Source organism: Lemur catta, chromosome 3, assembly GCF_020740605.2.
Source record: "Lemur catta isolate mLemCat1 chromosome 3, mLemCat1.pri, whole genome shotgun sequence".
Lineage (NCBI taxonomy): Eukaryota > Metazoa > Chordata > Mammalia > Primates > Lemuridae > Lemur > Lemur catta.
Window position 1 is genome coordinate 101,132,981 of NC_059130.1, and position 24,954 is coordinate 101,157,934.

At 34.5% G+C, this 24,954-nt stretch overlaps 1 protein-coding gene across 3 annotated transcripts in view; it reads right to left on the reverse strand.

The window, feature by feature from the left end:
• Positions 1 to 24,954, reverse strand: part of ZMYM4 (zinc finger MYM-type containing 4) — a 151,780-nt gene that overhangs the window by 42,431 nt on the left and 84,395 nt on the right. For 2 of the 3 annotated variants that reach the window (XM_045548292.1, XM_045548293.1), the window contains exons 3-7: positions 17,687 to 18,211; positions 15,927 to 15,988; positions 15,402 to 15,572; positions 8,488 to 8,572; positions 7,996 to 8,251 (exon numbers count right to left, since the gene is read on the reverse strand). In XM_045548292.1, coding sequence (XP_045404248.1) covers positions 7,996 to 8,251; positions 8,488 to 8,572; positions 15,402 to 15,572; positions 15,927 to 15,988; positions 17,687 to 18,211 — 1,099 coding nt within the window. Of the gene's footprint in view, positions 1 to 7,995; positions 8,252 to 8,487; positions 8,573 to 10,202; positions 10,276 to 15,401; positions 15,573 to 15,926; positions 15,989 to 17,686; positions 18,212 to 24,954 lie in introns of those variants that run through there. The other variant, XM_045548294.1, reaches the window with a different exon arrangement.

The window sequence follows — 24,954 nt, forward strand, 5'->3', positions numbered from 1 at the left end:
AAACTGTTGTGAGAATTAGTATGCTTCAAAGATTAAAAGGAAATACATCAAATGGTTAGCATTCATTACTTTTACAGGTAGGATTATAGGAGATTTTAATTTTCTTCTTTAGAATTATATTTTCAAAACATTCTTTAAAAATAATAGTATATTACACTTAAAATACTTAAAAAACAGTATCTTTTAAAAGTAAACATACATTTTAAATTGCACAGTATATATTTTAGCATGGCTATATAAAACCTAATTTTTCCATATCTAAATAATTGAATTCATAAGCACTAGTAGCAAAGGCTATGTAGATTAAAACCCTAATTATGAAGGCTCCCTACCACTTAAACCCCAATCGCACCACCAAACCATTCTTTCTAAGTAGTTTATCAGGTAGTTTAAGTGGAAACCATTTTAAAAACTAATTTTCAAATTGCTGGGATTTTCTAAACAGTACCTCCCATGAGTATATACCCACATAATACTTAATATTAACTGTTATATTCATTCCTGCATCTTAAACTTACATTAATACTTTTTTAAGAAAAGATTATAGGCATACTTCATTTTATTGCACTTCACAAATAATGTGTTTTTTAACAAATTTAAGGTATGTGGCAACTCCACATCAAAGCCATTTTTCTAACAGCATTTGCTTGCTTTGTGTCTCTGTCTCACATTTTGTTAATACTTGCAATATTTCAAACCTTTTCATTATTATCATTATCTGTTGTCATGATCTGTGATCAATGATCTTTGATATTACTATTATAATTGTTTTAGGTCACGATAAACCATGTCCATATAAGATGATGAACGTAACTCATAAACATTCTGTGTGTTCTGACTGTTTCACCAACTGGCCATTCCTGTCTCTCTCCCTCTCCTTGGGCTTCCCTATTACCTGAGACACAACAATATTAAAAGTAGGCCAAATAATAACCTCACAAAGGCCTCTAAGTGTTCAAGGGAAGGAAGAGTCCCACATCTCTCACTTTAAATCAAAAACTAGAAATGATTAAGCTTAGTGACAAAGGCATATCGAAAGCCAAGACAGGCTGCAGACTAGGCCTCTTTTGTCAATTAATCAAGTTGTAAAATGGAAAGGAAAAGTTCTTGAAGGAAATTAAAAGGGCTATTCAGGTGGATACACAAGTGATAAGAAAGCGAAAGTCTTACTGCTGATAATGGAGAAATTTTTAGTGGTCTGGATAGAAGACCAAACCAGCTACAACATTCCCTTAAGCCAAAGCCTAATCCAGAACAAAGCCCTAATGCTCTTCAATTCTATTAAGACTGAGAGAAATGAGACAGCAGTATAAGAAAAGTTTAAAGCTAGCAGAGGTTAGCTTACGAAGTTTAAGGAAAAAGGCCATCTCTGTAACACAAAAGGGCAAGGTGAAGCAGCAAGTGCTGACGTAGAAGCTGCAGCAATTTATCCAGAAGATACAGCTAAGATCATTAGCGGAAATGGCTACACTAAACAGATTTTTCAATGTAGATGAAACAGCTTTATATTAGAAGATGCCATCTTGGACTTTCATAGGTAGAGAAGCCAATACCTAGCTTTAAAGCTTCAAAAGACAGGCTGACTCTCTTATTACGGGTTAATGTAGCTGGTGACTTTAACTTGAAGCCAATGCTCATTTACCACACGAAAATCCCAGGGTGCTTAAGAATTATGCTAAATCTCCTCTGCCTGTGCTCTATAAATGGAACAACAAAGCCTGGATGACAACACATCTGTTTACAGCATGGCTTAGTATTTTAAGCACACTATTGAGACCTCTTGCTCAGAAAAAAAGATTCCACTCAAAGTATTACTGCTCATTGGCAATGTACTTGGTTACACAAGACCTCTGATGGAGATGTAAAAGGAGATTAAAGTGGGGTTCACGCCTGCTAGCTCAACATCCATTCTGCACCCCATGGATCAAGGAGTAATTTCAACTTTCAAGTCTTATTATTTAAGAAATACATTTTGTAAGGTTATAGCTGCCATAGAGAGTGATTCCTCTGATGGATCTGGGCAAAGTAAATTGAAAACCTTCTGGAAAGGATTCACCATTCAAAACATCATTAAGAACATTCAAGATTCATGGGAAGAGATACAAATGTCAGCATTAACAGTAGTTTGGAAGAAGTTTGTTTCAACTCTCACAGATGACTTTGAAGGGTTCAAGACTTTAGTGGAGGAAGTAACTACAGATGTCGTAGAAATAGTAAGAGAACTAGAATTAGAAGTGGAGTCTGAACATGTGACTGAACTGCTGCAATTTCATGATAAAACTTGAATGGATGAGACAGAGTTTCACTCTGGTGCCCGGGCTAGAATGCCGTGGCGTCAGCCTAGCTCACAGCAACCTCAAACTCCTGGGCTCAAGCGATCCTCCTGCCTCAGCCTCCCGAGTAGCTGGGACTACAGGCATGTGTCACCATGCCCAGCTAATTTTTCTATATATATTTTAGCTGTCCATATAATTTCTTTCTATTTTTAGTAGAGACGGGGTCTCACTCTTGCTCAGGCTGGTTTCAAACTCCTGAGCTCAAACAATCCACCCGCCTCAGCCTCCCAGAGTGCTAGGATTACAGGCGTGAGCCACCGGGCCCGGCCAGGAGTTGCTTCTTATGGATGAGCAAAGAAAGTGGTTTCTTGAGATGGAATCTACTCCTGTTGAAGATGCTATGAACACTGTTGAAATGACAACAAAGGATTTAGAATGTTATACAAACTTAATTTGTAAAGCAGCAGCAGGGTTTGAGAAGACTGATTCTAACTTTGAAAGAGGGTCTCCTGTGGGTAAAATGGTATCAAAACATTGCATGTTACAGAGAAATCTTTTGTGAAGAGTCAATCAATGCAACAAACTTCACTGTTATATTTTAAGAAATTGCCACAGCCATCCCAACCTTTAGCAACCACTGCCCTGATGAGTCAGAAACCACCAACAATGAGGCAAGACCTCCCACCAACAAAAAGATTAGGACCCACTAAAAGTTCAGATGGTTGTTAGCATTTTTTAGCAATAAAGTATTTTAAATTAAGATATGTGATTTTTTTTTTTTTTTTAGAAATAATGCTAGTACACCCTTAATAGACTACAGTGTAGGGTAAACATAACTTCCACATTTACTGGGGAACCAAAAAATTCATGTGACATGCTTTATTGAGATTTTGGCTTTACTGAGGTGGTCTGGAAATGAATCCTCAATATCTCCAAGGTATGCCTGGACAAATGTCTCAGCTTCCATAAAAGATAATAGTAAACACAATGGGAAATTATGAGGAACACCTGATATTATGCCATATTGTAATATACAACTCCATACCTTGTCATCTTCCATACTTAGCAGCTCTAGACTGCTTTGTTGTCTGTATTTTCTTGCCTTTACAGTATTTTAAAAACTAAGTTTTAATGTATTTCACACTGAGCAGTTGTACTGAGCCAGGCACTAGTTAAATCCTGAGTCAAGATATAGTCCCAAGCATGTGCTCAAGGAGCTCACAGTTACTGGGATAAACAGACAAATGATTTATAAAATATTGTAACAGAAGCATTCTTAAAATTAATAGTATAAATAATTTTGAAAAATATATGAATATTGTACTATAGAAATATAAATGAAGAAATAATTATTTCAGATCATATGTGACATGAAAGGCCACCCAAAAAAAGGTGACATTTTAGCTGTACCTTAAATAGGAGTTTTCTACAAGGTTAAGGAGATAAGGAATGGAAGCAGCATGGAACAAGTCAATGAAAATATAAAAGTGGGTATTTTTCACTGCTCTCAGTATGCTTACAGTCCAGTTAGATTACGTTTTATTGTAGTAGTAGCTTAGATCTTATGCCAGAATGAGAAGCAGCAATCTCATTCCAGTTACTGAAAATTCAGAAATGGAACATACAATCCAGAAACAGTTACTTCTTTGAATACCATTATACCAAGAAGCTGGCTTTTCTAACAGTATTAACAAAATTATCCTTCAAATTACCCCTTTTATGTAGAATATGAGATAGCTTTTTAAAAAAACAAATTATTAGGTCCCTATTATTAAGGAAATCTAAAAATTAAATGACAACCAAAATACTTTCAAATTTTAGGTTATTTCACAAGGCTAAGAGATATGGTTAACAAAAGATTAATAAATATAAAATTATTATTCTGAATAGCTAATGAGTTTCTTTTAACCCAAGTGCTGCTGCTATATTTCTATCAGTCTACAAAAATGGCAGTAGCTAACAGGAAGGAAATCCTTTCTATGTCTGCCTATTCAAATTAAACTGAAACCTTTCTTACAGGAACTGATTTACAAATTAAACCTGTTTGATCACATAGACTATGGTCAATGTATGTGCTGAAATTAACAAGCTATGTGACTCTGAACAAATCTTTTAGCTTCTTTGAATTTAATTTCTTTATATTTTAGGTACATCCAATTCAGCAATTTTATAATCAGATAAACCAAATTATACCAAACTATTGCAACAAATGTATAAACAAGAGGGGTAAAAAGGGAAGGAAAGGTAAAGTGGTGAACAGAAAATGAAAGGGTAGTTCAGGAAGTAAATTGGAGTACAAAGAAAAAACTGATCAGTGGTTGAGGACTGAAGCAACAAGAGAAAAAGGTATTATGTAAAATGAGAAGGAGGTGGAAAAGTATTAATAAGAAAGAAAATGAAGAAGAAAAGGCTGAGGAGACATGCAGGTAAGAAGCACCTGCAAGACCAGAATGGGGTGAATGAAAAAAAGGAATAAAAAAGGTAAAAGAATAAGTGAATGAAAAGGTAGAACAATTAAGAATCAAGGAATAACAGGTTTAGAAAAATGGAAAATTTGTTGAATAATGGATAAAACCAAATATGACAAGAGAAATATATCTTAAAGAATAAATGAATTACATAAGATATAAGATGACATGTAAGTAAAAATAACCCATCTCTAGACAAAACTATGGCAAAAGGACGTGATAAATTTAGATGATCTAAGAGTAACATGTATGAACAAGAATAATATATAAAAAACCAGAAACAGCACATATATATTAAAACTTATCTGAGTTTTCTATGGCCATTTTGAAAGTAATTGATAAATCTTTGGGAAAAAATAACTATGACTATTATAATAAAAGGAGAAACACCACTGAAATTTTAGAGAGTCTTGATCCCTAACATAAGAATTAAATAAAAAAGGCATAAAACGAAGTTGTCATGTGAAATCATTTCATGGCCAACTAGGAAACAAGAAAAAAAACTATGAAAAGTATATTTTTCAAGCTGACTTAATCTTAGAATCCCATGATGAATACACTGGAATGCAGAAATTAGAGACATGATATATATCTAAGTACTTGTTTTTAAACATGTTTTACAATTCAAACAGTATAAATGAAGTCTATTTTTACTAAACTTCCAAAAACATTATGTGGAAACCAGTTAATAGTTTCAGCATATAAATTGTAACTATAAAATAATAAGAATAGCTTTTTTAAGTTAGAGTCATTAGACAGATATATAGATAAATAAAACTCAATATTTACCCATGTACAACATGATGTTTTGATGTACAGGCTAAGTATCCTAATCTGGATATGCAAAATGCTCCCAAAATCGGAAATATTTCTGAGCAGCAACATGATGCTCAAAGGAAGTGCTCACTGGTACATTTCAGATTTTGAATTTTCTGATCAGAGATGCTCAACCAGTGAATATGTATAATGCAAATATTCCAAACTCTGAAAAAATATGGAATCTGAAACACTTCTGATCCCAAGCACTTAATATCAGCAATATTCAACCTGTACATGTACATTGTGGAATACTAAATCTAGCTAATTAACATAAAAATTACCTTATACAGTTATTATTTTTGCAGTTGAGAACATTTTATATCTACTCTCTTAGCATTTTTCAAGAATACAATTTATTATTACCTATAGTCACCATATTGTACAATAGAGCTCTTGAACTCACTCTTCCTAACTGAAATTTTGTATCTCTCTCTCTTTTTTTTCTTTTTTTGAGACAGAGTCTCACTTTGTTGCCCGGGCTAGAGTGAGTGCCATGGCGTCAGCCTAGCTCACAGCAACCTCAAACTCCTGGGCTTAAGCGATCCTACTGCCTCAGCCTCCCGAATAGCTGGGACTACAGGCATGTGCCACCATGCCTGGCTAATTTTTTCTATACATATTTTAGTTGGCCAGATAATTTCTTTCTATTTTTAGTAGAGACGGGGTCTCACTCTTGCTCAGGCTGGTCACGAACTCCTGACCTCGAGCGATCCACCCGCCTTGGCCTCCCAGAGTGCTAGGATTACAGGCGTGAGCCACCGCACCTGGCCAATTTTGTATCTTTTGACCCACATCTCCCCAGCACCCTCTCCAACCACCTCCTCATGGTTTATATTCTAATGAAATAAATAAAATGAAAATAAGCCAAAATCTATCACTCAAAATAGCCTTGGGATACTACTTATTTTAACAATGACAACATAACTCAAAGATATATATTTTTAGCTGGGCATCGTCACTCGCACCTGTAATCCCAGCACTTTGGGAGGCCAAGGTGGAAGGATCACTTGAGACCAGAATTTTAAAAGCTAGCCTGGGCAACATGGTGAGATCCCACTTCTACAAAAATTTTCTTCAAAAATAAAAAATTTTTTAAAAAGATGTATTTTTTTAAAACTTCCCTTTTAGAAATTTCTTCACCAAAGAAATTATAAGTCACAAAACACCAATCTTATTATTTAATCAAATTTCATTTTGAACAAAAACTGATATGAAGTATTTCAACTTACCTTTTAATCAATATACATTGTTCTAAATGGCTTTTAGCTACATGTGAACATTAAATAGACCCTAGGGGATAAAAATTTGTTACCACTGAAACTATTCAAAAGATTGTGTTAACAATATTAGCTTAAAAGAAAATCCCAAAATAAAAAGTTGCAGAAGTTTTTGTTGCTGTTCTTTTAAGCAGCAGCAATGTTACAAAGAAAATAGAACTTCCAAAGGAAACTAAAGTCCAATCTACACTTGGACATATAATTTATGGTATATATGTAAACTGCTATTTTACTACTTCAAATACAACCAAAATTCACCCTTTCGGTCTCAAAGAAATGAAGCATAAAGGATGTGCATCTAACTTACTTCCAGAAAAGCTTCTAACCATATTCAAATTACTTTTAAAAGTCTCTTATCTAACTGAACCAGAAGAAGGAGTATCTTTTTTCCCTTTCTAGACAGAGAAAAGGCTGCATTCTACATGAGGAATTACAAATATTAATCCATAAAGTAACAAATAAATCACAGTTTGAGTGGCTTGATAACAAAAAGCCAACATGTTTCAAAACAAGAACATTTTTCCTCTTTTCTGACTTACTCATTTAAACAGTTTCTAACAATCACCTTATAACATTAGTCAAAGTTAGTTCATATTCCTCAAATATATCAAGAAAACCTTATTATCGTCATATGTCATACCCCTTTTTGTTACTAAACATTGCAATGAACCCTCTGAAGCAGTTCAGAGATATTGAAAAGATAAAAATATAAACACTGGAAGCCACTTAAAGTTAAAAAAAATTAAATAAATTCCAATTATGTAACAAGAAATATAACTTTAAATATTTGTTGAATTTAAATATCTATTGCCTATAGTTACAAGATAAAATACTGTGGTAATATAATACCCCTTAATGTATACTTTTTGTTATACAAGGCATCTCAGTTAACAAGAATGGAAGGGTTGGTTTCAAAAACACTTCTTCATATATAAAAGGTACAATATTTAAAGCTTAAAAAAAAAAAAAGCTGAGCGCTAGGCACTCAGAAAAGACGAAAAAGCAACAACTGAAAGTAGACTGAAAATAACTTGGTATTTCTCAAAAAAAAAAAAAAAACACAGACACATAGAAAATTAAACATAATACATGAGCTAAAAAACAAAGTATGTTAAAACAAAGGAAACACAAAGATAACTTAGAATTCTGCTATACTTTGAGCAACTTGAACAAGTTTTCTTGGTGAGAGGAGGCGGTGGGCGGGCAGATGGAACTGTATATCCAGTGAGGCACAGTGTAGAGCAGAACAGCTGAGTTGACCCTTTCCTCTGATAAGCAGTTTGCCCCTTCTGTAGGATTTTTTTACAACCAGAACAGGAAACTCGAACAGCAGTGGCTGGAACTGAAGGAAGCATTTTATTCATGCCAGATGATGCCAGTGAGGGCTGAAAGCCAGTAGTCAACTGTGGAGCTTAAAAAAAAAATTGAAAGAAAAAAATGTTTTACTTTTTACCATGAGTTTCATGTATGCCTTTTCCTTCTCTTCTAGAGCTAGTCTCAAAACCCAATAGTAATTATGCAATATAAAATTAAAAGGCATTCTAAACGGGCAGAGAGAACTGTCTAGATTATTAATACAAGTAGAACTTCCTCTCATTCATATTGGTCAAAATAAATACAATTCATTTATTCAGGTCTGTTTCTTACCAAGAGGGCTGCCACTGACTGAAAATACAGCACTAATTTTCAGTTCCCCCTCTTGAGTTTTTTGCTGTTGGCCATGACTATACTCCTTTAAAAAAGAAAAAAAATAAATAAATACACACAAAAAAGAATAAATACCTTAAGACATCCAGACATTCAAGACATTTTACTATTGCTATATAGAGGTCAAAAATGTTTACAACATTAACATTAATAAAAAATAATAAAATACAAACAGGAAACTATAATTACAATACAGGTATAATGTTTGTATATGCTGGGAGATTAAGAGGAAAAAAATGAAAGTGGCTATCTAATTAGCCTATGGCACTATGAGATACTTATGAATTATTTTTTAAAATTTTACAGTATTATAAGTTACTATTTATTATAAAAGTAATACACAATCACTAAGAAAATTTAGGTAAGTAGGAATCAGAAAAAAATTCTAATCATATTTTCATCACCCCAAAACAACCACTGTTACTCTTTGGGTATATTTCTTTCCAGTCTTTTCCCCACCTCTATTCAGAGGTTTTATTTCTTTATATACTTGTAATTATATTAAACATACCATTCTTAAAAACTGACGTTTTGTTCACTTCTGTCATTTGAACCTTTGCATATTATTACCTCTTACCCCAAAATAACTTCTAATGGCTAACTATACCAGCATTTCTAAAATTGGAGTCCAAGAATCCCTGAGGTCTAAGTAGTCTGAAAATCCTATGAAAGTATTTTTTAAATTGTTTTTATTTCAATGATTTTTAAGTGCATTTTAAGTCATGAATAACCATCATATAACTGAGTTCTGCTATAAGTTTTCAGTGCTGTTGTTTGCTTTTTACAATTATACTACTGAATTGTGAAATCATTAAGTAATAGATTTAACTTTTATTTTAATGTATTGTTTATCACACTGAAACTTGCAAAACCCTGCAAACTGCTTGGAATTCTGGGGCATCTCACATGTATCTTCTTTTTTGTGGTGGGGGTGTCAGCACATTACTCCAGTTTGAGAAATACAAATAAGTATTATTTAAGAGACATAACAGATTACAGAGATGTGACTGGGGTTAGGTGAGAGAGGCATCTGCCTCAGACACAAAATTAAGAGGTTGCCAAAAACCTCAATAATCAATTATAATATTTTCACACAGTATTTTTAAAACTCAAAATTTATGCAAAAATCTATGCTGAGCAAAATATCAAAACATTAAATAAAGACAGGATCAGTATTGCTAGTTTTTTCCTTTTGCCTTAGGCTCCAGTGGTCTTGCACGGCACTGAGATTATATAATCACAACTGAAAGTTGGTCCATTTAATATTTCAACACATTTCATAGAATCAATAATGCCATGATGAATATCTTTGTGAATACTCATACTCCCATATTCAGGATTATGTCCTAAGGAAAGGATTCTCAATTACTAGGTTAAAAGGTACATAGTAAAGGTTTTCAATACATAAGGGCAGATTATTCAACCCCACCCAAAAACTGTCCTTAATTATATATACTCCAGAAATTTATGAAAAAAGGCCATTTAAAAGTCTTTCCCCAGTTTCAATTTTTTATGTTCATTTACAAAAGAGCATTATAATGTAACAACATTAACCCTGAGTAGCATGTTATAAACATTTCCTCAATATGTACTTTGAGTTAAAAACTTTATGTACTGGTTTCTATTTTTATGCCAAAAAATCTGACAATCTTTACCTTTGTGATTTCTTCTATCTCTTACAAAGTTTTAGTTCCATAATAAAATAATAAGAAAGTGGTTTCATTGTTTATAATACAGTCCTTTAATCCAGGGGTCAGCAAACTTTATCTGCAAAGGGCCAGATAGTAAGTATTTTCGACTTTGCAGGCCATATGGTCTCTGTCCCAGCTACTCATTTCTGCCCTGGTAGAGCAAAAGCACCCATAGACAATATGTAAATGAATGAATGTGGCAATGTTCAAATAAAATTTTATTTATAACAGCAGTAGGTGGAAAAACAAAAACAAAACAAAAAATGGGTGGGTTGGATTTTGCCCACCACTGATAATTTGCCAACCCCTGCTTTAGTCCATTTATAATTTATTCATTTTGACATATAATTAACAATTTTCTTTTTCTTTCTCTAAATAGACAGTGAATTCCTTTCATTTGCCATTGATGTATCAAATTCCTGAAAATGTCTATTTTCAGGCTATCTCTTCTATATCATTATCAGCCTGACTAATCTTATGATACTGCACTATCCTAATGAAACTAACTGTGGGATGTTTAACAATTTTACAGGGTTTGCCACTATCAACCTCTCCAACTATTTGTTTAGAATCTATGTGTAATAAATCTGTATATGTGCATGTTTATTATTCTCCTTCAAAATTCCAGAACCTAACCATTAATATTTTCATCAGAATTGTTATCAAAACTACATCTTCATTTAAAAATAACTGACATATTCATAATATTTCTTACATTTTAAAAACATGGCCTCTCCATTCATTCAAGTTGTCTTTTATCTGACATAAGTACTTTTTGCTTACTGCTGGGAATAGTATATCTTTTTCATTGTATCATCTACTGGGAAATTGATTCATAGAAATATTTCTATCTTTTATATAACTGTAATTCAACTAGGTACTCCACTAAACTTTCATGACTTCTATTAATTCTCCAATAAAGATCCTTACCAGCAAATGATGATAATTTATCTCCCCTTTTCCATTATTTTTTCTTCTAATTTCTTTAACATGTATTAGGTTGAAAATCCAAAGTTAAATAATAATGCTGACATCAGTAATCTGTGTTCTTTTAGGAATTATTAACAGAAGGTTTCCACCATTTTACTTTCAAATTCAATGACTGTTATTGATCTGAAGTAGTATTTCCTTACCATGATCAAGAGAGTATCTATTATAAGAAATGCATAATGAATTACATGACATGTCTTTTGGCATCTAATAAAGTGACTATACAGACATTCTTACTTGATCTGCTGATGCAATATATGCATTAAAAGATTTTCTAATTTTGAATAACCCTGACATTCCTTTGTTACATAGTAACTACAAAGCAAATTTCCAGTAAATAAAAAATTTATTTTAATTTCAGAAAACTCTAGAAATAATCAATATTCACTGGCATACATTAATGGTCTCTAGTCAGCTCTCTTTATCCTCTGTGACAGCTATTCCAAACTTCTGATGCATTCCTTAAGCCTCTAGTACATGTCACATATGTAGTACAGTAAAAATATATATATAGTAAGTACTGTTTGTATCTTCCATAATACCTTCAAGTTTAAGGTAGAATCATGTTTGGTTTACATTTGTATTCCCCCATGATAACTAATTTTACAAATATTTGATAAACAAATCAGTGACTAGCAAATAATTAATAAGAAAAATGTTTTTTGAGAAATATCTGACTGATGACCCAAAAGCTTTCAGCAGCAGAAAAACACAAGTATCAAAAACAAAACAACAAAATCCTTTACCAATACTTTTACCTTCCCTTTGTTTACCACAAATGAAAATCCACATTAATATCCCACAAAGTATTTTAGAAATGAAGAACACAGTTTCTATAGCCAAATTAACTTAACAGAACTAAACAAAGCCCCAACATTTGAATTACTGCATGCTACTTTCCAAGATTGTATGACTCACTATTATGACAATTAGTTCATTTGCTTTCCCATCTTAATCTATTTATTTCAATGAGAGATTACAGATTAGCTCTCCCTCTCTATTATTATGAGCAAGAAGAAAAAAATCATGATTTTAATATTATATTTACTGAGTGTCTAGTTTTTAGAACCTATAGAAAAGGAGAAAAGGGAAAGTGAGGTCTCTGGATTTCTTTAAGTTTCTATTTTAAAACCCTCTCTAGGCATTTAAAAAACTAAATAACTTTTATTTACAGGAAGATTGGTAGACTAATAAAAATAAGACTTTAATTATTACCCCAGATGACTCCTTCCTGGTCATGTGGCCTTAAGTGACTAACTTAATCTCTATGAATCTCAATGCCCTCATCTACAAATGTGGTTAATATCCTCTACTCTAGCCATCTTATAGGGTTGTTAGGAGGATGAAGCAATGCAGTACATGTAGAAGTATCTATAACTGTAAAAAATACTACAGAAATAATAATATAGTAACATGCAAGGGGATTAGAATGAAGAAATGAAATTGGGAAGCCAAATGGTGTTACACCAGTAACAGAGACAGGAGGATGATGACTAACAAATCCAGAAAATCGTAACTGAAGAAATAACCCAGAGCAAACGGGTATAAGAAGTTAAATATATGTACGTACATTTCAGCACCTTAGTGATTTATATAGGAAAGTAAAGAAATTAAGCCCAAAATGAACTGTGTAGAAAAGAGAATTAGGAAGTGAGCTGAAAGCAAAACTACTAAGTTTAAATACATAGAAAAGCCAACAGAGGTTTTGAAAAGGTATCATGAGCTAAAGCTATGATTTTAGTGAATCACAAGAAAAGTTAATAGTAACTGATGGTCAAAGTAAAGGCTGACCACAACTATAAAACCTATCAGTATTCTATGAGCGTTAATAGTACTGCTTTTGAAACTAATAAGATAACACACTGGAATTCCCTTTTCCAAGTCCACGGGAAATGAGTAAGAGTAAATAAAGCATCATGCAGTATTGAAAAGCAAGGAATATAGATTTCCAATGGACATGGAGGAGAAGTGCCTAAAAGAACAAGCCAATGAAGAAGAGGGGTAGGGGAAGGAGGAGGAAACAAGGAGAGGGAGGAGGGGGGAAAAGGAAGGGGAGAGGCGCAAATATAAGAAAAAGAAAAGAAAGAACCAGGTATCTATAGTTTGTAAGTTCTTGGAGGGGATTTATAGAAGAATTATCAAAGGTCTGATCCTACAGGATAAGTATGGCTGACAACAGAGTGGAATGATCAGGGAAAACTGAGCCTTATCCATTCACATGCTGGAATTACCTTATTGAGGGATCAGGGTAAAGAATACTTTTGGTTCTGATGCCCAGGGCCTACTGACATTACTGCCTGATTCTTGAGCCCAATCAATCAGGTGGTGAGCCTTTGGGGAAGTCCCTCCCCAAAATCATGATGAAGTGTCATATTTAACATTTTATAATTTTGAATAAATGTATAAAAATGTAGGTGTTTCTATCCATTCCATCCTAGTTATATTCTCCAGCCACTGGAACCTCTGATTGTTTTGAAAACATTAATGCTAATAACCTTCCCAATGCCCTATACCCCCACTGTATTTGGTCTTTGCTATAATTGCCTTTTTGTCCCAAGGAAGTGTCACTGGGTCATGTATAAAGGAAAGAGATGCCTTTGGTACCCTGCCAACATTGTGATTTCTTATGGATTTTCCATGTCCACATTGGGGCAGAAAAAGAGACACAAGATCTACCCTGTATACAGAGATGGTTGTAGTCCTTCTGAGGCATATATTGCCATATGAACTTTCCTTGGGTGTCAGGACATCTATTTATCCTTAATTCAGATATCCAACATCTCCAGTTTACCTGCTTCTATAAACATGCTTTCATTTTAGCTCCTATTCAAGTATTTTCATATTCCTTCTACTGTTGTCTTCTCTGTAGCAGCTACACTCATATCCATCCAACTCCTACAGCTTTACCATCACTACCCTAATACATCTACCTTCCACTGGCCATCATGAAATTCTTGCTTAACTGAGCATCAGTTTGACTTATATTAATCACCTACCTCTATAATCACCTATTCTTCCATCTCCTTACTCTAAAACAGTGGTTCTCAATAGCAGATGATTTTTTTTACAATTAGCAGAGGAGCAGGTTGCTACTGGCGTCTAGGGAAAGGCCAAGAATGCTGTTAAACATCCTGCAATGCACAGGACAGCTCCTCACAACAAAGAACTATATGGCCCAAACTGTCAATGGTGTTGAGGTTGAGAAATCCTGTTCAAAGAAACCAGAATGAAAAATGCTCTTCCACAGAAGTCTCACATTCTCAAATACCCTAATATAATACAAAGACAGGAAAATGTAAGCTTTTTCCAGATCAAATGTCATCTCAGAGAAATATCTAATTCATACTATCTTTATTTCTCATCCTTTGAATTCATGCCATCTGTACAAAACATAGACTACTCTCAAGTAATTGTTGCTATTGTGTATTCTTGGACCTCTCTACATTTCAAAATGATTACAACATCTAATGTAACTTCTTTCTTCTATTCAAACCACTGCAATGTCATTAATTTCATGGATAATTTAGCTGATTTCAGAATGTTAGTTATAGGATCTCTATGACTTTTACCTCCAGAGCAACCCTGAAATAGCAGAGCACTACCCTTACACCTTTATTACTCACAGAGCTCAAACTTGGACTCGTGCGTCTCTCATCAAAGCCTCCTTTACCTTCTACCCACTAATCCAATGAACTGATTCTTCAATCAATTAACCCTTCTAAAGATAATCTGTCCATTATCTCTTTCTGAAAAACATTTAAATCCATAAATAGCCTGTATTTCACTAGGAGTAACTGCAAAAGGTTTATTATTCTATATGAACTCAATCACACCAGACTCACCAGCTACCATAAACCTTTAGCCATATTCACTACATGTGTCTATAATCCTTGAAGACTCACCCTTTCACTAATCATGCACTGAAATGCATTGCAAAAATCACAGTGGTATTAAGAAACTAAGGTGACTAAAAGCCTTTATTACTACTCAGAAAAAGTTTCATGTAACTCTTGTTCATGCCTTACAAAGTAATTCAAATCACCTCAACCTTCTTCAACAGTGTCCTTTCACCCTCTCAACAAACTACTTCACTTTTTAAGTACTTCCTCTCTCAAATGAATAATTCAATGTGTGGAACAAAAAGAAGGGGGAAAAAAAAGGTGAAATGTTTACTTGAGCATTGTCAGGTTCATCTTTAATTTTGTCTAGTAGTCCCTGCTGTGGTGCCATTGCTTTGTCATACTCATCATCCAAAGGTTCTTCTTTAATTCTAATATTTGATGCAAAGGAATTCCCCAGTTCCGAACCAATGGAATCTTTATTGGCAAATGGGTAGCTGGAATCCTAAAACACAATATAAAGGATTAATAAATATTCAGATTTTAAAATTATTCCTCTTCAGGTTTAACACCCAAAGAAAGCTCATTGGAAATGAAGAACTCTATGGACATTCATTAGAGTCCCTATGCTAAAAGTAAATGTTCTATAGGTCTAAATACCAAAACCAAAATAAAGTACCTAAGAGCTGAGGCTTTTTAGAATGTCTCCAAAGATGTCCTTACCCAAATAATAATGTAAATTAAAAAAAAAAATCAGTGTTCTACCTAACACATATAGTCATAGTTCAGAAAGTGACATAAAGAAAAACTTTGACACTTGCCACAGATACAGCAATCTACATACACACTGAAAACTTACCCTAAAGTTTGTTTCTGGGGTTTGTGGTAAATGGGTATGTAATGTTTCTTCAACTTGATTAGCTATTGAAAGGAAAAAAAAAACAAACAAACACATGTATATGAATAACAAATCTTAGAAAGAGTGACCTCAAAAGCTATCATTTGATAATCACCTCTCTTTTCCAACAAAGATGCTCATTAGAGTGAACTGGGTCCCCAAAACACCCAAAAGGTAATTTCACTCAAAGTTCTGCATAATCCGGCCCCACCAAACTTTTAGCCTTACCCCACAGTTCTTCCTTGCTCAAACCTAAATAAAGTGGTTACTTTATTCACTATGCTCTGAAAATTACTTGTGTCTGTTCTCTCCCATTTCCAGTTATTCTATTCCAAGTCGCCTCCGTCTATCCTAATCTTTGTATAGTTTTCCAGACTTAGCTCAATTCAAAATTCACTTCTCTACAAAACCTTCCCTGTTCACTAAGTTAAAAATCATCTCTCTCCTAAATATCCCTAAACCACACTGTTTCAGTTATCTGAAAGAAATCTTGTACTGCCGTATGACAAACTCTTCTACTGTTATCTTTAATTATAAATTATCTCTTATGTTATTCACCTGGTCATTGACACTTCTACTACCTGACTTGTCATGTCACTTCTACTACTAGATATTATGTTTGAGAAAAACAACTCTCTAATGTTCAATATTCTTTGTAGAGAGTATTGAAAATATATATTAAATCACATATGTTGAAAAATTCGGTATACCCTTGCACAACCTTGCACATAATGAATACTCAAAATAGTTGTTCTTTTTAACAATACTGGTTTGTTCTTTCCACCATGTTTCCTAGCATTGGCAGAAGAAAATATAAGGATTGGTATAGTATACATGCTTTTCTTCACATCTATTGAACATTTATTGAAAGATCACTATTTTCACTACATCAGGTTAGACCCCAAGAATACAAAGATGAATAAGATACTACCTGGCCCTAAAGAAACTCCTACACTAGTAGGTAAGGTAAAACAAACAGAGAACTATAATATTGTATAAGTACTATAAATAATGAGGCATGAACAAAATGTTGTGGAAATATAGATAAGGAAACAATTCATTCTTGATGTAGAGTAGTTAGGAATGACAGAGTAGAAGAGGTTTATGAGTTAGGCATTATTGGATAAGAAGTACTTTTACAGGCACACATACAAAGAGAAAATGACATGCAGGCAAATGAAACAGCAGGAGGAAAGGAAAGCATAGGAGAAAATACATGATATATTCAAGAATGTAACTGGAGCTGAAGTATAGGGTACACTGGGCAAAGAGGCTCAAGAGGTGCCTCAAGAAACTATTAAAACATAAACTAGAAATGCTATTTCTATTAGGGGAAAAAAAACCTCCCTAATTCGGACTAATTGGTGGGACAGCAGTTTGAATTAGTGCTTACAGCACAAAGAAGTTAAATCCAACTTCAGGTTCCAATGTTCAACCAAAGAAAATGAACAGGAGATTCAAGTATCTTGCCTTCTCATCAAAATATTGCAATCAGGGGAGGGAGAAATGAGGTTTAGAGCTACTTTTTCAACCATTTATACCATTACCAAAAGTTACTGGGAGAAATTCAGTCATTCTGCAAAGAACAAGGATAAAAGAAAAATGACAAGATTACAATGAATTTAACTGTTCATACTTCACTTAACATCAAAAGTAGTAAAAGCTATATTATTATCAGCACTTTGTTATTGTGTTTTATGTTCTATTCCAACAATTATTACCTGCTTTATCAAAAAAACTGCTTTTCAACCTTGAATCCAAATCTTTATGGGGTTTATCCAATCGTTTTTCACGTTCATGATAAGTTAGGTCTCTATTTTTGTCCTTTCCAGAAAATGTCTCTTTGCTGTTTTCTCTCACTAGACTAAAATCTTTCCGTATCGATTTAAAGACAGAAACCTGATCAAACTGTTTAGGAAAGTCTTTTTTTAATTTATTTTGAATTTGTACTTCATTTTCATTGTCTGATTCATGCTGTGTGACACTTCTCTCTACTTCCAAGCTATCATCAGTATGAATTGAAGAAACAAGATTGTCCTTTGAACTAAAATCCTGTTCATCCTCATTGTCACTACCAACGACTGGAATTCCTGCAAGATCCCCAGAGTTCAAAAAATAATCATCTTCATCCAGCAATGAATTTTCAGATCCTGTTTGATTCGGCATTCCATAAGACATGCTGTCAAGGGTAGGAGTTAAGTTGTGGTCTATATCTTCAGACATTTCTGTATCCATGATACCACCACCTTAAAAAGTAAAATACTGTTTAGACAAACGATATTGCTAAAGATGACCACAATTATAAGGTCTGTCTGGTATTTAACCAAATATATATTTTTTCAAACAAAATATAGATAATATTACCACACTATTCATTTAACACTTTGTGGTGTAACAGATACGACTATTTCTGTCTAACAGTTAAGGAAATGGGGACCCAAAACTTGAGAAACTAGGGTAGAAGAAAGGAAGGCAATGTGATATAGAGAAAAGAGCACCAACTTCAGAATCAGACATATCTGTGTTGAAATCAAAGCATGATCTTGAAAAATCTATGTGATCCTGAGAAGTAAATTCCCAGAGTCTCTTTATCTATAAAACAGCAAATACTCACCTTGGAGATTAATTTGTGGTGAGGATTAGTGACAGTAGGTATAAAAGGCCTACTAACATAGTGACTGACACATAGAAGGGAATATGAAAGTGGTAACGATAATTCTTACGGTCATTATTCTGGGGAACTGAGATCAGAACCCAGGTCTCTGGTCTCAGAGTCCCATTTTCTCTACACTAACACTAATAAACACAGCAGTTAACGTTTACAATGGTAAATATTTAAAAATAAAAATAAATTTTATCCAACCTAAAATAAATAAAAAACTGTTTACCGTTCAAAACTATATGCTAATGTCTCTCCCATTCCAAAATAAAACAAAGAAATCCCTTAGCCCTATACTGCCCTCATTCACCTTTCCTTCACAAACTCGTAGGAAAAAAGTCTACAGTAGTTTGTTTCTACTTCATCTCCTAATCATTAATCCTCTGAACTTAATGCAATCAGCTCCCAACTTCCTATTGGAATTACTCTCATTAACATTATCAATCTTCTAATGGTCAAATCCTTAGGTCAAATCCCTCCTAGATAAAACCCCTTTGGTTTCTTTGACACACTATATTTCTTCTTACTTTTCTGACTGGCATATTATTTTATCTTATACTCCTTATCTTCCTCTGTTCACATGGCTTCATTATTAGCTTTTCTCCAAGATTTTAGTTCTCTTCTTATTTTAAACCTTCAGACTAAACTCTTTTGTTCACCTCCATAGCCCTCACTTTTCCTACTCAATTCCTAAAATAGTTTAGATCTTTCTTCCAAGATTTCAGATCCCTATATTCAACTAGCTCCTATGTTCCCTAGAGAATTCCAACTTAATACCTCTGAAATCAAACTCATCATGTTTCCATTCCAAGCATACATCTCCCTCACTTGAGTAACAGATTCACTAAACTAGCAGCTGCTCAAGACAGAAGAATTATTTATTCCAGTTCTCCTTCCCCATGGACAAATCCTTTCAACTGTATGTACTGCACTACTTATTCTCTCTAAAATCCATCTCCTCCACTCAGCACCTAAGTCTAACACTCCACATCTCTTCCTGGCCTACTACAATACCTTCAACAGTGTACTGACTCAATTCACATGAGTATCCAAGAAGCAACCATATTCTTACAAACTCTACGCCCAAATCACATTTAATTGGTCCATGAGTAAGCAAATTGGAACTGATAAAAACAGAATGAAGCAAAGATTGAAAATATTAGTGGCACTGGCATCCTAGCTTTTATTTGTTCCTGAAGCCCAAATGTACCCTTCATGTAGTTGGTTCTTCAACCCTTCCCTGGATTCCATGATCTAATTTTGTTAAGGATGATTTGTGCTAAATTATTTGTAATCAAGTCCTAACTAATACAGAGTCCAAATGAAAGCTTTCCTCAAGTTGCCCTCCTCCCTAAAGACACCAGAATTATCTTTCTAAAACATAAATCATACCATATTATACCCTCCTTTGAGATCCTTCAATAGCTACCCACTGCTTAAAGTATTTATTCATTCAGCACATTATTACTAGGAAACCACTCTATGGTAGATACCGTGATAAGTTTTAGGGATAAAATGATGAAAAAGATAGTTATGATTCTCCCTCCTCAAAAGTTAGAAAAACAAAGTTAGAAACAGTGTGATGGTGAATAAATAAAAATAATTTGAGTCCATAATGATGTCCAAGGGAAGAGAGAAAAGCCTTTTTATCAGAAAAATGTTTGCTACTAAATGTAGAGGAAAAAATTCACTTGGCAAATCACTCTTTTGTATTTTCTAAAATAATTATCAATTTAGACAACAGATGGTAAAACAAATGCTAAAATCTTAGGAGATGCATACTGAAGAATTTACAGGTCAGGCACCGTGACATCCATAACTTACTTTCACATAGTATGCCACACAGAGAGATAAGCAGGGAGAGAAAAACGGGAAAGAGTAAGTGATATTATAGATGTTTACTGTACTGTTCTTTCAATTTTTCCATTTATTTGAAAATTCTCATAATAATAGAAGATTCAGATGAAAACATAAATAAAGAAGCAAGCTGTTCACACACACATGCCTACTACACTGTAAACAACTAAAGGTCAGGGTTAGAGCCTTTTCAACATTTTACCATTAGCATCTGACCTTATATTAACAGTATGTGCTCCATAACTTTTAATGAATGAAAAAATATGCATTTTATGTGGTCAGTAGTTTATGTTCTATAGTATATAAGAAGTCAATACTAAAAAGTAATATTGCAAGCAACTTTCACTATCTCTACAGTTAAATTCAGGATATAGTATTGGTGAAGAACAGGAATTGATAGTAAGTAGGAAAATGTGTATGTGATGAATTGTTTTAGAGAAAAAATGTGCTCTCTTTGACTCTAACTGATGCTATTTGCTTCTGTGACTGTGCTTGCTTTTAGTTGTTTGATAAATATAGTTAATCAGAATGAAAAGCAGGTATAAGAGCAAGGGTAACTCCATGATAGGCTAGGCTTCCTGGATGTGAGAAGCTAACAGCCTAGTTCTGCTTCTGTATTTATGGCTTGCTTGGCGCTTAGCTTAAGTGGAGCCATGACAGGCTTCACTAAAGTTAAGGAAAACAAGGCCCCGGGGAGGTAACCGCAAGTTACTTCCTGATAAAGGGCTGGAGAGTCCCGGGGCCCTCCAACCAACTAATTACATAAAAAGGGCAAGGCATGATCAGCACGTGAACAGCTTATGCAGGGCGTGTGTTCCCAGTATCGCTTGTAACCAAAAACTAGAAGGTATGCAACAACAGCGCCGCACTCCCCCCCACCCCACCCCGGTCGCGGACCCTCCTCTTCCCTGAAATGACGTTGACCACAACTGGCACCGGCACGAAAAGCCCGAGGCTTAGAGTCAACCAATCAGGAGCCAACACAATCAGCCACTTTTAAAAGAACAAATAAACTAAAGGGGGATGGAGTGCCCAGTATGTCATGTGCAGCCCAGTGTGTTGGGTGCAGACTAGTGTGTCGGGTGCAGACTAACGTGTCGTGTGGAAACTAACATACAGAAAAGTATAAAAGCTTAACCTTTACCCCAGGGCGGGGTCCTAGTTCGTGGAGAGGCCACTGTGTTGGTGCTCTGGGACTTGGACCCTAGCTCGAGCTAGCCAATAAACTCCTTTGCCTTTTGCGGCCTCGGTGACTCTGCCTCTCTGTTCCTGGGGCCGAGGGAAACCGGCTCTAACACTGGAAGGAAGGGATAGCCACCTGGAAAAACTGGATCCCTAAATCACCCCAAAATAGTTTACAGATGTATCTAAGTTTAGACGTGAAAAAAATAAAATATTTAAATACTCTTAAAAATATTAAAGAAACCATGGAAGAATTATTTTTAAGTCATAAAATATGGACAACTCTCCCTAAAAATGATACAAAATCCAGAATAAAAGACCAATTTATGAATAAGAATATAAAAGGTCAAATGTGACTACAAAAATTCTTAGACAAAAACACAAACCAAATAAAAAGACAAAAGATAAACTGGTTAAAAAGATTTTATTGCACTTTATATCCCAAAGGGTAACTTCCCTAAGAGATAAAGACTCACAGTTCAGTAAAAATATAAACAACCAAACACATACATAAAAGCAAAGGATTTCAAAAAATATTTCACAAGAAGTGAAATACTAAGGTTCAACAAGGGAAATGCAAACTAATAATGCAATGAGATATTTTACTCACATAGCAGGCTAGTAATGACAAAAGGTTTTGATAGTAGACAAAAGGTCTTACAGCAATGCCATAGTCCAAAGTTGGGAAACTATGGATCAAGGCCAAAATATAGACAAAGGAGAGTTATAACAGAGACCTGCGTAGGCTACAAAGCCTAAAATATTTACTATCTGGTCCTTAACAGAAAAACATTTGCCTACCCTTATAGTGAAATATTGTTGGTAGGAGTATAAACTGGTACAAAACTAATAAAGAACAAGTAGGCAATACTTATTACATTTGAAATAAAACTCTTGACCCAACAATTCAAATTTTACAAATTCATCCTGCAGATATAATCTCACAAGAGATCGATAAAAAAACATTTATAGCACCAAAAGACTGGAAACAGCCTATCTGTTCATCACTGAGGCTAAATTAATTACAGTACATATCTACAATGGAATATTATGTAGTTAAAAAGAATGAGGCAACTTTATATGAGTTCCCAAGATCTATTAAGTAAAAATATCAAAGTGAGGAGGAAAAATATGTAATATATAATATACTTTTATATATATACATATATATATATATAAAATGCTACAACTGCATAAAAAATATCCTCTATTGATTGTCCATGAGAAGAAAAATTGGGTGGCTGGAAGACAGAGTATACATTTCAAAGTATACTCACTTTTTTTTTTTTTTTTTTTTTTTTGAGACAGAGTGTCGCTTTGTTGCCCGGGCTAGAGTGAGTGCCGTGGCATCAGCCCAGCTCACAGCAACCTCAAACTCCTGGGCTTAAGCGATCCTACTGCCTCAGCCTTCCAAGTAGCTGGGACTACAGGCATGCACCACCATGCCTGGCTAATTTTTTCTATATATATTTTAGTTGGCCAGATAATTTCTATTTTTTTTTAGTAGAGACAGGGTCTTGCTCTTGCTGAGGCTGGTCTTGAACTCCTGGCCTCGAGCGATCCACCCGCCTGGGCCTCCCAGAGTGCTAGGATTACAGGCGTGAGCCACTGCGCCCGGCCTATACTCACTTTTATCTTTGAGTTTTGAAGCACACACATCCATTGCCTATTTAAAAATTTTTTAAATCTTTATTTGAAACTCACTGGAGATTAAAACTTTCTCAGAGATATCAATTTCTAGCAAAGTATCTAATTTGAATTTGCAATTGTGGTACCTATCAACAATAAATCTGTAGGTTGCATACAATCTTATCAATTAAAATGTTTAGAAAAAAAACAACAAAAAAAATTAATCGAATGTTTAAGTACTGGTTACATTAATTAACTGAAACAGAAATCTTTTCGTCCCTGTGGTCCATATAACCAAACTCAGAGCCTAGATCTACAGAACAAAACAGAATACTACAATCACAGGTAGGTGAAAGACTTTTTTTTTAAGAGACAGGGACTCCCTGTCACCCAGGAGTGCAACAGTATGATCATAGCTCACTGTAACCCTCAACTCCTGGGCTCAACCGATCCTCCCACCTCAGCCTCCCAAGTAGCTATGACTACAGGTGTGAGTACACCTGGCTAATTATTTTATTTTTGTTTTTGTAGAGATGAGGTCTCACTATGTTGCTCAAGCTGGTCTTGAACTCCTGGCCTCAACCAATCCTCCCACTTTGGCCTCCCGAGTCGCTGGGATTACTGGCATGAGCCCCTGCGCCTGGCCTAAAAGACTTGAAAGCACAAATTTCTCATGAAAGATTTCTGGCTGTTAGACACTGTATGTATGCTTGACGTATTTGAAGAAAAACAAAGACGGCATGGCTGGAATGGAATGAATGGGGAGAGTGTTAAAAAAAGAGGAAAGAGAAATAAACAGAGGACATATCTCTTAGGAATTTGCAGGCAACAGAAAAAAACTGCAATGGATTTAAGTGTAAAAGGAAGTCATTAAAAGATTCTAAAGCAAGATTAACATGATTTGATTCACGTTTTATAAGGATCATATGTTTTACCTAAGGCTTCTATACAGTATAAAGCTGTTCAATGTTACAGGGAGCCAAAGAATGGAAGCAGGAAGACCAGTTAGGAGGCTACTGCAATAATCCAAGGAAAAACTGGTGGCTAAGATCAAGATAATGAGGGTGGATGTGAGAAGTGTCACATTTGGGTATATTTTAAAGGTAGAGCCATTTCCTGATATGAATATGAGATGCTGGACACAAAAGAAGTCAAGAATAACACAACAGAATGCCATCTCTTGAGATGAGAACACTATGTGAAGATCAGACTAAAAGAGACAGGATGAGTAGTTTGAGTTTGGTACCATTAATTTCGATTTCCTTATTAAATCTTCAAATGTAGTTAAGAAGAACTTTTGCCAAGTAATGAGATATAAATTTGGGACTATCAATGAAGAGATGATACTTAAAATTTATCAGAATAGATAAGATTACCTAGTGAGTTAACTGATACAGATGGAGGAGAGCTGAAGAGTCCTGAGATACTTCAACATTTAGAAATCTGATAGAAAGAAAGGAATCAGGGAAGGAGACTAAGATGGAACAGCCAATGAGGTAAAAGGAAAATGAGACCGACGTCATAAAAGCTAAATGAAGAAAATATTTCAGTAAGAACGGAGTGACCAATCATAATGAATGCTGCTCAGACGATTGCTAAAATGAAGACTAATAACTTATTATTTATACTGGCAAAGCTAAACTGAACTTCTAACTTGACAAA